Source organism: Leuciscus leuciscus, assembly GCF_965113295.1.
Source record: "Leuciscus leuciscus genome assembly, chromosome: 3".
Classification (NCBI taxonomy): Eukaryota; Metazoa; Chordata; class Actinopteri; order Cypriniformes; family Leuciscidae; genus Leuciscus; species Leuciscus leuciscus.
Genome location: NC_138727.1, coordinates 17,359,842 through 17,376,269, shown reverse-complemented (window position 1 = coordinate 17,376,269; position 16,428 = coordinate 17,359,842). Strand labels below are relative to the sequence as shown.

Here is a 16,428-nt window from a genome sequence, read left to right as displayed (position 1 = left end):
AGTTTTCAATCATATTATGTGATCATAAGTCCTGTCTGAGTTCCGCACATAAACAGCTGAGAGAAACGTTTCTACAGATGAAACATGAAGCCAAATAAATAGCCTATATAATTACGATGATATACACTCACCTAAAGGATTATTAGGAACACCATACTAATACTGTGTTTGACCCCCTTTCGCCTTCAGAACTGCGTTAATTCTACGTGGCATTGATTCAACAAGGTGCTGAAAGCATTCTTTAGAAATGTTGGCCCATATTGATAGGATAGCATCTTGCAGTTGATGGAGATTTGTGGGATACACATCCAGGGCACGAAGCTCCCGTTCCACCACATCCCAAAGATGCTCTATTGGGTTGAGATCTGGTGACTGTGGGGGACATTTTAGTACAGTGAACTCATTGTCATGTTCAAGAAACCAATTTGAAATGATTCAAGCTTTGTGACATGGTGCATTATCCTGCTGGAAGTAGCCATCAGAGGATGGGTACATGGTGGTCATAAAGGGATGGACATGGGCACAAACAATGCTCAGGTAGGCCGTGGCATTTAAACGATGCCCAATTGGCACTAAGGGGCCTAAAGTGTGCCAAGAAAACATCCCCCACACCATTACACCACCACCACCAGCCTGCACAGTGGTAACAAGGCATGATGGATCCATGTTCTCATTCTGTTTACGCCAAATTCTGACTCTACCATCTGAATGTCTCAACAGAAATCGAGACTCATCAGACCAGGCAACATTTTCCCAGTCTTCAACTGTCCAATTTTGGTGAGCTCGTGCAAATTGTAGCCTCTTTTTCCTATTTGTAGTGGAGATGAGTGGTACCCGGTGGGGTCTTCTGCTGTTGTAGCCCATCCGCCTCAAGGTTGTGTGTGTTGTGGCTTCACAAATGCTTTGCTGCATACCTCGGTTGTAACGAGTGGTTATTTCAGTCAAAGTTGCTCTTCTATCAGCTAGAATCAGTCGGCCCATTCTCCTCTGACCTCTAGCATCAACAAGGCATTTTCGCCCACAGGACTGCCGCATACTGGATGTTTTTCCCTTTTCACACCATTCTTTGTAAACCCTAGAATGGTTGTGCTTGAAAATCCAAGTAACTGAGCAGATTGTGAAATACTCAGACTGGCCCGTCTGGCACCAACAACCATGCCACGCTCAAAATTGCTTAAATCACCTTTCTTTCCCATTCTGACATTCAGTTTGGAGTTCAGGAGATTGTCTTGACCAGGACAACACCCCTAAATGCATTGAAGCAACTACCATGTGATTTGGTTGATTAGATAATTGCATTAATGAGAAATTGAACAGGTGTTCCTAATAATCCTTTAGGTGAGTGTATGTTCTGTATGTGTTTTTCATGCGACTCCGTGTCTTTTTATAACTATTTAGAATAAGAAATGCTTATGCTAAGCAGGTGTAGCGTTTTATAAAACCACTAATAATGCAGTCTGCCCATTATTTAATCAAAATCCAATTTAGATCGCACTCGAGATTGTTTCGTGTAGTACCAAACTTTATTTATCTTAATTTACTGTTGTGTGTTGTGCAGCAGACGAGGTTAAAGCCAAATGAGATGCGTACGGAAAAAGGTATTCTCGGTCAGCGCCACTTATCGTGCAGGTGTGAATTAGCTGAAGGCAATCAATCATTTCGTGGTCAGCATTCAGTCAATTTGGCACTCACTCTCTGTTTTTATTATTAACAATGAATCGATCGTTGTTTAGAAATCATTGTTTACACTCTAGTGTTATATCTAAATGTTTGACTTCATTTATTTTATTTTTACCATATTGGAATAGAAACTGGGAGTCAATAAGAATTAGAATCGATAAGCGGAATCGGTATACCATCCAGCACTAAAATCATATATGATTTATATGATCGTGTACTTTATTCATGTCTCTTCAGGGCTAACTGAAGCTGTTTGTAATGGGTGATTTTATTTTTCAGATTTAGAGAGCATCTGAGAAGCCTGTGTGGAGTTAGTTTAAGGATTTGAAACTTCTGATGCCAGGCTGTGAGAGCATGGAAATAAATTGTAATTACTTTGCAATAATGTTCTTTCCCTGATCATTTCATTTGTAGGTTTATTTATATTTTATCGGAAAATAACTAATTACACTAACACATTTAGCCTGAAGTTTTTTTGTTTTTGTTTCAAAAAGTTGTACTTTTATAAGTGAAAATGAAAGTGCATGTCATATTTTTAGATGGGACATGCCAGCATGTGTGCAAGAAAGTAGTTTCTAGTTTTTTTCACTTGATTCAGTGATCCAGTGGTCAGGACTTCTTCAACTAACTGAAATGTGACCTTGGTCTCCTGACTCAAAGGACTCAGTCCATTGCCATCATCAGAATTCTATGTACGTGTCTGTCTCTCAAGGAGGAAATGCCATTGTCCAAGAATAAACATTCCTGCCCTTCTACTCAGATCAACCAATTGCAGACCACAGCACACCACCCCTGACTGGAACCTATTGGGTAGTTTGAATCTACTTTTATTTGAATGTAGTGAGAGCAGATGAGAGCGATGGATCGGTTGAAGGGAAGTCAAAGACGATGAGAAAGGACGTTGGAATGTCAGGGAGGAGAGGAAGAAAGAGTGACGCCTCTAATGTCCTGTTCGAGTGAACTCACTGTGGAGAGCTGATGGTATATGTGGGAATGTTCTGGCCTTGAATGGTCTCTGCACTTCACTTCACACATATAATGAGACCACATTGAACATCTGGGAATCGAAGTCAGATTTAAACCTGGAAATTAGCAGTTGTTAGAACTGACAAATTAAATGTAACATTATGATGTAAAATCGTTAAAAAGAAGTATCAGAAATTCGTCTAAATGTTTATATATGATATTGTATTATTTGGACCTCATTTTATGATGTCAGAATGTATATCAAGCTTTCATAACCTCCATATGCAGCCAATATGTCCTCATCACGTTAAAGTTTTGAAATCGCATCATCCCAAATCGCAGGAAATGCCAAATGGGTGACCGACCTAAACCTGTGTCGACAGGACCATGTGATCTGCCCTTTAAGAATGTGTTAAGCAACCTGAGGTGTATGTAAATCAAGCTACAAATCTCGACAAAAATACATGTTTTGGCAGCTTTTTACTTTTAGTCACTTTTTAGTTACTGTTATGAAGTATTGCATTTAAAGGTTCTTGTAATTTGCTTGAGGTTTTTGCTTCTCATTGTTTTCTCGCTTTTGCAGAAGTGTGATAAAGGATTTCTATATTAGCATTCATGTGGTTATATCTGCTGCATAGCTCTTTCCTCTTTGATGTATTCTATATGCTCTTGCATAATAGGTTCATATAATCTCATTGTAAGTGTGATGCTGCATTCAGCTGTATCAACAGGACAATCTCTGAACAGGAAATTATTTCTTTCACAGATTTTCCTTATCAGTAATTTATTTACAGAAACACGTTTGAGGAAGCGGATCTATTCGACCAGAAACACTAAACAAAGATGTAAATTCTTGACCAATGTGTTGTGGTACAAATCTTAAATGTATTTGCCATTAAACCAAAAGTTGTGTTATTCAGGTAGCTAGCTATAAATTAGAGTTAAAAGATCACAATCTCGATTCAAACACTCACGCAATCTTATTTCTAAATGACTGCTATTTGGCTATATCTATGAAATCTTTGACAAGTTTAGTATGATCACAGTGAGCATTCAGACCTATGTTGACATGTATCAATCAGTATGAAACGGCTTCACAAACAGTCTTTTTAACCACAGTATCATTATTTCTGTTACAATACCGGTAATTCAAATTGTCACAGAAGTACTGGGATAAAAGTTTTTAGTTCAGCTCAATGTGGTTATTTATATAGGCCTATGTTATGTTATTTTAGTTGTCTATTCAGAATCGTTTGATAATCATGATCTCTATTTAAAAAAAATTTTTTTTATTGATTTGCAATTAATCATGCATGAATCATGCAGCTCTACTATAAATGTTGTTATGATTTGTTCAGCAGTTTTTTGGGACTATTAATGAGCTGCCTGACATGATGGCATTTTGGGGAATAAGGCATGTCTAACATATCTGTATGTGATTTCCAGGAAGATGGGCACTTGCGTTTTAGAATGTGAGATACATCCAGATTGTCTTTCGTCTTATCAGAAGAGGAACAGGATAATGACAAGTATAGTGAAAAAAAAACAGAAGTGAGGAAAAAGACCTGAAAGTGAAGGAGTAAATAGAGTATTTGCAAACATTCCATTCTTGTTAAACACTGATTGCGTAACTCAGGATGGGTGGAGCTAAATAGTTCTTAAAGGAAGGTTGTGTGTTTGGTGTATGGTGTGTATTTATTATTTGTGTGCATATTCCCATATACAGGGCACCTCCTACTGGTGCTTTGGTGTACGTGCAGGCAGGTTTTAAATGACTTGTAAGGGGTTTAATCAGGGTACATGAATATGTTTGTGTATGTATGTGTTGTGTTTGTTCATTGGTTTATTGCTGGAATGCCAAAATTGTCATTCTCAATATAACTATTTTAAATTTTTGTCCAAGTTTGCCATTTTTACAGCTCTGTTACTAAGTAATGAACATAGAATAAACTAATTAAATGTTCAATGTTGTGGGAAAAAATGTCAAATAAATAAATATTCATAAATGTTCATTTATTATTATTATTATTATATTTTTGTCTTACAATAACTTAATGGTTGAATTATTGATCTGGACAAATGCAGTCAATGATACAAATTTGTGTAAAAAGTTAGAACATGTAGAAAAAGATTATTTACTTGTCCTCATACTGTGCTGTCTGAGTCTAAATGACTTGGGTGTCACAGTTTTAAGGAATCCAGCATGTAATAATAGGGTAGAATTTATAGAGCTAAATGTTATATTTTTGTGATAAATAACCAATTACCGATTTGTACTGTTTTAATGGAAAGTGGAGTCATGTAACGCAGTGTGATTGTAACCTGGTATATGTTTTGCAGGATCTGCAGATTGTGTACTCGTACCTCCATGGCATGGAAGCACTGTCCAACTTGAGGGAACACCAGCTCCGGTACGAGACCACTGTTTGTGTCTATGTGTGTGAGGGTACTTTCATTCCTATCACAGAGTAAGTGTACTTAACACTGTTTATTTCATTTGCAGGTTGATGTGTGAGACAGTTCGATATGAACAGCATGAAGCTAATGAGGTTTTATACTAGTGAGTATCCAAACACACACACACTCGATACACTCTCACAAAGGCTGTCAGAAAATGTATTTCTATCTAGGTCAGTTTATCAGAGGTTTACATCAAAGTCACGAGGATGATTTTGTCCACACACACATCTGCTCACTCTCCCTCTGTCTCAGACACAAACACACACCGACATCTGTTTAGTGCTCGCTTCATTTAAATCTGTAACGTCCATCTACAGACGGGATTAAGCTTCTAAAGGCTTTTTGAATATAGACACACACTCTGCCTGTTGAAATGAAACATTCTGTTCAGGAGCCCCTGTTTGCTTGGGTTACTGTTAAAGTAATTAAAGCAATGTTCGGGTACATTACAAGTTAAGCTCATCAACATTATTAGTGACTCAATATCAGTGACCACAGAATATATTTTTGAGTAAAAAAAACAAAACATTACTCTACAGAACTTGTGACTGGAAGCACATGGGGCCAGGCAATAAACATTAAAATACACACTGTTTGAAAAGTAAAACCACATGACTTAAACGGTATACATGTTGCTATGAGACAAGTGTGATAAAATAGTTTGCTGATCTTGGGTTTGTAAAGTTTGTTATATTTAAACTTTCGACTTCATTGGCATGTCGAAGTATCTATTTTCAACTGTTGATGTGTTAAAAAGGGACTGTTTACATGCACTTGTTTGGCATTATATCAGTAACGCGTAACCAGAAATGATTAAGGATGATTTTGACAACTTTAGAGCTCTATAATAAACAGGGTCTTGTGAATAATTTGTGATTTAACAAAAATACAAGCTTCATGTTCACACTTAACATTTACTTTTATTGCAAATGAATTGCTGTGTTAATGAACATTACCTGATTATATTGACTGTTCAAGTAAATAAAAAGTATATAAAGTGAAGTCATGCTAGCTCAACAAAATCTGGAACATTCCCAATTATGTACTTCCTCCTCCTTTTACCCCCCATTTTTCTAACTGTTATTTGCATTACATCTTCACTGTGGTGCAATGCCTGAATTAACCAAGCTGTCGAATCTGTGCTTTCCAAAACATACAAAATCAGTCATTTGCTGCTTTTCACTTGGGAATTGTGTTGTGCAAATGTGTAGGCTCATACGGTTTCCCTCAGCATAGTTTGAAAACCACCAGTCTGGCATGCCCACGGACCACCAACAGTCAGTGCATCAACTTAATCGACTTTAGCCCAAAGTATACTTCAGTTTCAGACACGAACACTGTGTGTATGCATACATCTGAACGCACAGCCAATCAAAGTGTGTGTATATATATATATATAAATAAATAAATGCTGTAATGCTGTTATAAGATATTTGTTGTTTCTTGAGCACCAAATAATCATAATAGAAAGATTTCTGTAGGATCATGTGACACTGAAAACTGGAGAAATTGCTGTTAAAAATGTAGCTTTGCCATTACAGGAATAAATTATATCTTAAAATATATTAAAATTGGAAAGTTTTATTTTCTATTGTTATAATACTTAGCAATATTATTATTCTTTTTTTTCTTTTTTCTGTGTTCTTGAACAATTAAATGCAGCCCTGGTGAGCATAAAATAGTTGCTTCGAAAACATAAAATCTTACTGACCTCAAACTTTTGAACGATAATATATATCCGGATCACAGTCCTTGTGTGTTTAGGCTAATGTCCTCTGTGTTGTTTGTAAAACAGAGTTTTTTTTATATTGTTCACTATTCACTATTGGAGATCGTGCAAGATGAGTTTGTTAAGTGGACAAGACCTCATGCGGATAGTAAAAAGTCTGGCTACGTGAGACTTGCAAACCACTGGTGCCTCTTTGCTCTGAGAACTACTGAATTGACCAAAAAACTTACACCCACATTTGCATGATTCATCACATTTGTTTCCTTTGCCCAACGTGGCATGTGTGTTGTTAGGTCACTGCTCCACCCGGAATATAATAGTAAGAATGGACTAAAATAGATGTTGAGTTTTTGTGCGTATATGTGTGTGTAATGTTGTCATATTTGTTTGTCTGTTATAGTCCTGATGACATTGGGACCTGCTGGTATATCCTCCTGTCTGGCTCTGTCTTTATAAAGGAGTCTATGTTTCTTCCCCGCAGCAGGTATGAGTGTTTGTTTGTGTTTGGTTTGCCCCATTGGTTCCTCACTGTGTCTTATTCAGTGTTTTGTGTGACGTGTGCGGTTTCATTTCAGTTTTGGTAAGCGTTCTGCTGGTAGTTTACGTCGTGGTTGTGAGTGTATCGTCCTTGAGGCTTCAGAAATGATTGTGGTGAGTTATACAGTATATGTATGGGTGCAATAAGCCATGTATCAGTTAGATGGGGATACACTCATCCACTCTCTGTCTCTCTCAGGTGGACTACATGGACGACAACGATGAGTATTTTCAAAGACAAGTATCTCATCGACAGTCCAGGAGAAGATTCCGCAAGATAAACCAGCGTGGAGAACGACAGACTATAATTGATACGGTTGATAATTATCCAGTCAGCAAGCCCCCTCTGCCACCAGGATACCACTCGGTTCGTTCACAGATATATATACCATTTTAAATCTGCCCTTTTGATCAAATTATGAATATATAAATAGTTTAAACTTCTAAGGTGTGGTCACATTAGCAAAATATTTTTCGCAAAAGTCACTTTCACAGAAGTCACTTTCACAGAAGTCACTTTCACGGAAGTCACTTTCAAACTAAGCAGCTTTCTGTTGGTCAACGTGGTGAATTTGTGTGATCAGCTTGAACCCACTGCAAGATCTGTTTGGGGAACTTTTTCACCCTCAAGCTAAATCCAGATCGAATGAATTCCTATTGAAATGTCAGCAAATTACACAAATTGCTGAACAATGGTAAATGTGACTTCACCTTAACTCTTTATTTCACGTTATTTGGTTTTAAGTCGGTGTGTGCATCTTAACAAGTTGGAGCTTACTTGTATCACTCATCTTGAGTTATTCTTTAACATTTAAATATGTGAAGTCACTGTATTTTGTATTAAATTAACATGTGGAATGTGTATTAATGTGTTTTTTAATTTTGTCTTGCTGCAGGAATGCTCAAAATCCCAGGTAACTTACCTTTTATTACTAACAAATAATAATCTTTCACATTTTTATTAAATACTTTATCCTGTGAGCTTTATATGCAGAAACAAGTAAGTAAACCATTGATAGGTTGATTCCCTCAAAAGGTGTAAACACTTTGACACTGTGGCACTTTTAATGTTATTCCAACATAGGTGAAAGTTCTCAAATTTGAAAACCATATCATTCTCATTAATTTGATTGTAGCACAGAAAGTACACTGCAGTTTTTACATGCGTGCATGTTTAGAGACTTGTCTAGTTAAGCTGAAAGTATACTTCCTGTGCCAACTTCCCGTGTCTCCGAAAATACTCGTAATACTGAGAAAATACTGAGTATTTTCGTAATCAGCACAGTCCGCTTATATCTGCACACACTTTTGGTGTGCCACCCAATTTTTATAATTGTTATTAGCATACTCCGCTGTTATGTGGCCATGCCTTTGGTGTGCAGACTTTTGCGTTGACTACAGGGCATGTGTGAGTGATTTGAGGACTCAAAAGCAAAGGTCCATTAGGTATTGCATACCCGCTAATCTGCGCTCATGGTCAATGGAGTATACTTTGAAAGGCTTGCAAAAAAATTCTGTATTTACCCAATATTTATGTGTGCTATGCTATTAGCAGCATACAAGCAGCAAACTCTATTGGAATCGATGAGTGGTGTCTTGGTGTAAGGTGTCACCTTACGTGAGGAGTACGTTTTGACCCCGTTTACACCTGTGATTGGATCTCTGAAAACGCATATTAATACCAGGTGGAAACAGCCTTTGTCAGACAGTTACTGCCTATATAGAGTGTTACTCTATATAGAGTGCTGCCTTAGAAGACAGCAGCATATGTAGACAACAAGACAGATCACTAGGTTTTGGAATAGAGCCATAGTCTTGGCTAGATTCTTAGCAAGTTTAATCGGGTAAAAGCATCCATATCTTCTTTTCAATCACTCACAGTTTCTCCCCTGTGGCACTTGAGCATTTAGTCTCTCTCTCTCTGCATTAGTTTTTTTTTTTACTATCCTTCGTCTTATAATGGAACTGGTAATGATTGACAACAGGGGGTGGGCTCTTGACAGATATATATGCCATCCTGATTGTTCAGTGAGCTGCCAGTCATTGCAGGGTTGACCCTGGTGACTGGTTTAGTGGGGCAGTGGGTGTCAACCATCCCCCACCCCCTCCCCTCCGCTTAAACAATACCAGCCTCTCGATAATCCCATGATCTTGCGTTGGTGTGTGTGTGAATGGGACAGAGGGGCAGGGTCTGATGAAATTGTCCCTCTCTGCCAGAGTGCTGTCTGTTACTGTGGCGATGGGCAGATTTCAGTAGAGAGAGGGATGCTCTCTCTGAGAGTGCGCACTGGGGAGAAAAACATCAAGTAGGTGCAGTTAGAACAGTTAGTCAGATAATGTTTTAGACAGATAATGTTTTAGAGGTTAGTTTAAGTGCACAGAGGATGGTTGGACATTTAGTATTGAAGGCTATGAGACAGATAGTTCTGTCTCATGGCTATGGAGTCAGGGGACAGGAGACCAGGACTGTGAGTATCTCTCTCACACGCAAACACGCTCTCAAAAGCCTCAAAAAGCCTGTGGACAACAATTTTTTGCACATGCATGCTAAACTCAAGCATGCATTAGTTAATTCTTTAAATGAAAATACATATGCATGAATTCTTTGTTTAGCCATGCTACATTTTCTGAAGCATTATTTATTGATTTTGATAGATGGACAATTTTTTGTCATTATGGGTATACAAGCAGAAATTTAATTTGAGTAAACAAATAGAGACCAAATATATTATGAATTGAACAGAATTATGAGTATAGAATTGAATGAGTTGGTCTGTTTTAGGTGTTGACGTTTATTTTGAATTAATAATTAAATTGATATCTTCATATATATATTTTTTTTCTGGTTTTGTTGTGTGATTTAATTTGTGTGTATTTTTACATACTTTTTTAGATATGTTTTAGCAGTTGTTTTCCTCCCATTATGTTTTAATACATATAAAATTATGTTGTATACAAGTGATTTGTTTGAGAGGTCACATTATTGAGTTTTTGAGTTGCGTGTATGTATTCTACATGTGATTTTTGTTATAGGGTCACTGTATGTAGGCCATCTGATCTAGGGCACCAGTACATGAACTTTACTGTAGTAAGCCTCAGGGTGTTTTACAGTAGGGTGTTGGGAGGGGGGTGTCTGTGCATTAGCAAATATAATCATTATTTTGATTCATTAACTGATGAAAGCTTCAGTCATTACTCCAAACATTAGTCCACTACAAATGCCCTGAATTTAGAATCATTGGAGTTTTTTTGCTGTAGGTGTATTTGTTTTTGTTGTGATTGAAAGGCCTGGAATAAGTCAATTAAATTATTTAAGGACCCATGCGCAAACATTAAAAAGTCATGAAAAACACTATAGTGAATATAATTATGTTTCTCTTAAATATTTATTTTCTTAAAATTGCTCTTTGTGAGCGCAATCTCAAAATAATTTTTAAAAATTCTTGTCCAGTTATCATAAATGACTGATGTGTTTATGATTGGTTTGTGCCTCACTGCTAGCAATAATACTTAAGTGAGTGTTTATTTTCATCAACCAATGACTAAAATGAGTCCCAGTAGATGGATTATTAGATGTTTAAAACGCTACCATTCACCTGAACTTGTTTGCGTGCGAGAACACATCATCTAAAGAGTAACTGTGCTGACAATCACACAGGGGTTTTAAAATTAATCCTTGGGGGGAAAACACTATATTTGCACAAATACTCACAAGCTTTTGTCAGGAAAAAATTGCTGTGTTGTCTTTATGCATACACATGGTTAACATAACATTTGGAACAATGTCTTGCAAATTTTATATAATTTTTTCTTTTTCTTTTTTTTTTCCTTCTAATTATTATACATGCAGTTTTAATCATATTATTTGAGATCTACATGGAATATTTGTACTTTTAAAAATGTATTTGTCACTGCAGGACCAGTTACACAAACTTAAAAAAGCTAAAAGGTGTTGAAAAAGCGATGCTGACCAGTCACAGGACCTGAAATATGAAATGTCACATATATACATTTTAAGCTAAAATCTGTATTTTTTAAATTATTTTTCTTATATAATAATAATGTTTTAAAACAATAAAAAAATGTTATCAGTTTTTATCATATTCGTTTTTTTGTTTTGTAACTGTATATGTTTCTCTTAGCTTCCTGCCGACTTCTCAAAGCTTCACCCCTCTGACAGTTGCCACTCCCATATGACTTCCAGCCAATCACGTTCCAGCATCGCTAGTGATTCGGGAAGTAGCAGCCTATCAGATATTTACCAGGTGATAAAAGGCTCAGTTTCTATCCCTCTAGAAAGCAATCTCCTTACACACTCTACAACCGAAGCACATCCTGACAGATTTATTGTGAACATCTGGGACACACACTCACGCATTTAAATCCTGTTCTGTAGAGTACCCTCCCCCTCCCCCTCCTCCTCTCTGGTCCATCTGTCACCTCTCCATAACCTATTCATGTCAGTCATCAAGCACACTCACCTTTTGATCCACAGATCAGAATTACACATGCACACACAAACATCCACGGCATGCGCAAACACAGTCACCTCAAAGTGTCAACACATTTCTACCTGTACATACATGCACAAGCAAATCATATTCATGCGATTTGTTTTGTTTATTTGGAAATGTGGGTCACAAAGGGTAGAAAGCTGTTAAACCACAAATCAAATGTTTATGAACATCGCTAGCTGAAAATTTGTGAAGAAACAAACAATTTGAGCTCTCTGTTTCTTTTACAGGCCACTGAGAGTGAGTGTGGGGACATGGATCTGAGTGGGCTTCCTGAAACAGCGGTGGACTCAGACGAAGATGATGATGATGAAGACGTAGGGAGGGGAACGGACCCTCTTATGAGTCGAGATATTGTGAGAGACTGTCTGGAGAAAGATCCGATGGACCGTACAGATGATGACATTGGTAAACCTCTGTTGTTTGAGTTGTTCAGTGATGGAAATCCCCTATGCTACATTTTCACTTTCATTTTCATTTTCACTTTCCATTTCCTTTTCTTCTTCTTCTTTCTGTAAACAGAGCAGTTGCTGGAGTTTGTGCAGCAGCTCCCTGCATTTGCCAGTCTGAGTGTTTCAGTGCGGAGGGAACTCTGTGCTGTCATGGTGTTTGCGGTCGTGGAACGGGCTGGAACCATCGTGCTCAACCACGGTGAAGAGGTGAGACTGGACCCATTGCAGCATTTCATCTCCTCATTTGTGTCCAGTTCATAACAGGCAAGTGTGTGTGTGTTTTAGCTGGACTCTTGGTCAGTCATTCTGAATGGAGCAGTAGAGGTGATCTGTCCAAATAGCCGCACTGAGTGTGTGTGTATGGGTGGAAGTTTTGGCGTCTCCCCTTCTTTGGAGAAACAACTGATGACTGGAGTCATGAGGACCAAAGTGGACGACTGTCAGGTAAGAGTGTCTACTAAAGTTGAATATCCAGCAGCTCATTAATGTCAATACATTTAGTGTAGAAATGCATTTTTACTTAAATATTTCCTATTCAAGATGATTATCGTCTATTAAGTAAAAGTTCCTATTCATGCTTTATTTTTAATGCAAATTTTCACCATAAAATGGTGACGCACAAAAATCACCAGTTAACATTATTATTTGTCTGTGTGTGTGTCTGTGTGTGTGTGTGTGTGTGTGTGTGTAGTTTGTGTGTATTGCCCAACAGGACTACTGCTGCATTCTGAATCAGGTTGAGCAGAACACACAGCGAGTGGAGGAGGAAGGAGAAATCGTCATGGTGAAAGAACACCGAGAACTTGACCGGACGGGCACCCGCAAGGGACACATTGTTGTCAAGGTAAGCGTTTTTTGGAAAAATCTGAATGACTTAAAAAAAAAAAAGTGCTCTACTTAGAAATCAGATTTCAGCTTTACAGTCTGGTCTAATTTAAAGCTGCAGTATGTAACTTTTTCTGTGTTCAAAATTCTACAGCATTTAAGTACATCATAAATCCATTTTCTAAACCGTGCTTTTGTCTAATCCTGAATCACTATGGTACACCTGTAATAAGTGTTTATATTCTGACTGGTTTGGGTCCTACCACTGCGGAGTAGCCCAGTAACTGCGTGACTCATAGACATAAACGGAGAGAAGTAGCTCCTGCTACAATGTTCTTCCGTGAGACACATGCGGTTCTGTTTATTAACCACTAGAGCGCCAAAGTTATGGACTGCAGCTCTGAGCTTTTATATTATGTGAATGGAAGTAGTGCAACATAGCTTTGAGAATTTAAAGATGTATAAAATGTATTTTATTCAGCAAGGATGCATTAAATTGGTAAAAAGAGACAGTAAAGACTTAAATATTTAAAATAAATGCTGTTCTTTTTAACTTTCTATTTATCAAATAATCCTTAAAAAAAATATACCGGTATCCAAGAAAATTAAACAGCACAACCATTTTCAACTGTGATTATAAGAAGAAAGCACCAAATCTTGAACTTGAAATCAGCAGGATCATGTGAGACTGAAAAGTGGAGTAATGACTACTGAAAATTCAACTTTGCCATCACAGAAATACATTTTGGTCACTCTTTAGATTAGGGTCCAATTCTCACCTTTAACTAGCTATTAACTACAATGTTTTCCTCAAACTCCTAATTACTGCTTATTAATAGTTAGTAAGGTAGTTGTTAAGTTTAGGTATTGGGCAGGATTAAAGTATGTAGAATATGGTCATGCAGAATAAGGCTTTAATATGTGCTTTAAGTACTAATAAACAGCCAATATGCTAGTAATATGCATGCTAATAAGCAACTAGTTAATAGTGAAAATTGGACCCTAAAGTGTTGCCTACATTTTCAAATATATTACATTATAAAACAGTAAAGTTCATTTGTAATAGTATTTCATAATATTACAGTTTTGATATAGTTTTATCAAATAAATGCAGCCTTGGTGAGCATGAGAGACTTTCAAAAGTTTTCACTGACCCCAGACATATAGGGTTTATTTATTTTGTTGGACCATTTAACCAAATAATATCAGATCTAAAATGTGTTGTGTTTGTACTTAGTTTTACCAGAAAAGATTAAAAAAAGGTATTTTAAATGTGGTAATTTAAAAGAAAAAATTCTAATGTACGCTTTTTAGGGTACTGCTGAGAGGCTAATGCAGCACTTAGTGGAGGATCATTCAGTCGTGGACCCCACATATATCGAAGACTTCCTGTTGACCTATCGTACCTTCTTGCCCAGTCCTCTGATTTTGGGACAGAGACTTCTGGACTGGTTTAATGACCCCAGTTTACGGGACAAGGTAGCGTGACTAAATCAACCTTTTCTAAAAAAACACGCACACATTAAGCTTCAGTGGGACTGAACTCAGTTCTTCACTCTCTCTTTTACACAGGTAACCCGAGTTGTATTGTTATGGGTTAACAATCACTTTAGTGACTTTGAAGGAGACCCTGATATGACAAATTTTTTGGAGGAGTTCCAGAGCGATCTGGAAAAAGAGGTGTGTACAGCATGCAAGCATTGCTCATAAGTATCTCAATAGTCTATATTTTAATTATTCATTATCACATTATCAGACAAGCATCCTTATTAACTGTATTTATCTGAGCAGAAAATGACAGGACAGTTGCGGCTGCTCAACATAGCTTGTGCTGCTAAAGCCAAACCCAGAGTGATTACTATAACAAGAACTGCTCGAGAGATGCCCCTCCCCTTCACACTTATTGGAGGAGCTGAACGTGGGACGCGCCTCTTTATCAGTAGCGTAGAAGTCGGCAGCAAAGCAGAGGACGCGGGGCTTAAACGTGGAGACCAGGTAAAATCTTTCAAACCTCAGCGTGATGCAACAAGACACTGTAGCATTTTCTTTAACAATTTTTTTTTTTTCTTACCCATGTGTAGATATTGGAGGTGAACGGGCAGACGTTTGAGAATGTGCAGTTGTCCAAAGCCATTGAAATTCTCAAGAACAACATACAGCTCTGTATGAGTATCAAAACCAACCTCCTGGGTGAGAGATTCCCTCCAGGATACATCCTCAACACACACAGACTACTGAATTCAACTTCTCAGGTTTTTTCTTTTCTTTTTCTTATCTGTACTCATTTTCACTCTTTTCAGTCTTCAAGGAATTGGTGGCCAGGGTGGCAGAGGAAAGGAAAAACGGCGTTCCTCATCTTCCAAAGATTGGTGACGGAAAGAAAAATATCCGTTATTCTATACCTGAACTTGGGGCTGGATCTGATGTAATAGGTCAAGAAAAGGTCAGCAAGAAGGTCAAAGCACACACAGTGGGCGGTCGAAACAAACTGATGAAGATTCTAGACAAGACGCGCATGAGCATCCTACCTCAGAAACCTTACAGGTATACAAGCGCACACACTCTTCTTCTCACACTATTGCTGACTTTAAAGTCCTCAAAGAGTACAAATCTTGCCATCTTAGTCATATTTCATTAATGGGATTTTAAGCAATATTTCACATCAACCCCTTGTGGTTTATGTGGAAAATTCTGATAGATGAATGTTCATTTTTACTAAGTCATGCTGAGTCATTATGCATTTGTTGTGTAGTGACCTCGGGTTAGGGCAGACTCAGGATGACAGCATTGTGGGATTACGGCAGAACAAACAGACTCCGACCACTATGCCAGTCAGCGGAAATCTCTCATCCAGTAACCCTGACTTGGCCCAAGGCCAACAACGCATTATCGACTACAGTACACAGCCACCAGGTAAATGGATACAGAATACTCAGATGAATAATAAAAAATGAGTGTGCACAAGATGATAATGTAATAAAATTATAAAGTGCAATTGTAGTAAATAGAATTATATATTATAATTATGTTAGTTATAATTATATTATTATTACATCATAAATAAATAAATAAAATATATATAATTTATTTGGTCTGTCAAAAATAATGCATTAAGGATGCGATGATGATCCAAATGTAGGCCTATCCTATGATCAGCCACGCTCCCCTCCGCGGGCTTCTCTTTGTGGAGACCCACAGGACGCTTGCACTTTTCAAGCTCCGCTGCCTGTTTTTGATCCTGTCAGTTGTCGCGATGTCTATGTTT

General features: G+C 37.6%; 1 protein-coding gene across 2 annotated transcripts in view; it reads left to right on the top strand.

Annotated features, from left to right (window-relative positions):
* Positions 1-16,428, top strand: part of rapgef2a (Rap guanine nucleotide exchange factor 2a) — a 47,134-nt gene that overhangs the window by 16,045 nt on the left and 14,661 nt on the right. For both annotated transcript variants that reach the window (XM_082164653.1, XM_082164654.1), the window contains exons 2-18: positions 4,987-5,057; positions 5,150-5,206; positions 7,236-7,319; positions 7,411-7,486; positions 7,572-7,739; positions 8,269-8,286; positions 11,515-11,637; positions 12,117-12,294; positions 12,409-12,545; positions 12,624-12,782; positions 13,030-13,182; positions 14,478-14,642; positions 14,736-14,843; positions 14,955-15,158; positions 15,245-15,353; positions 15,464-15,707; positions 15,916-16,076. In XM_082164653.1, the coding sequence (XP_082020779.1) occupies positions 4,987-5,057; positions 5,150-5,206; positions 7,236-7,319; positions 7,411-7,486; positions 7,572-7,739; positions 8,269-8,286; positions 11,515-11,637; positions 12,117-12,294; positions 12,409-12,545; positions 12,624-12,782; positions 13,030-13,182; positions 14,478-14,642; positions 14,736-14,843; positions 14,955-15,158; positions 15,245-15,353; positions 15,464-15,707; positions 15,916-16,076 (2,215 nt within the window). The remainder of the gene's footprint in view (positions 1-4,986; positions 5,058-5,149; positions 5,207-7,235; positions 7,320-7,410; positions 7,487-7,571; positions 7,740-8,268; positions 8,287-11,514; positions 11,638-12,116; positions 12,295-12,408; positions 12,546-12,623; positions 12,783-13,029; positions 13,183-14,477; positions 14,643-14,735; positions 14,844-14,954; positions 15,159-15,244; positions 15,354-15,463; positions 15,708-15,915; positions 16,077-16,428) is intronic.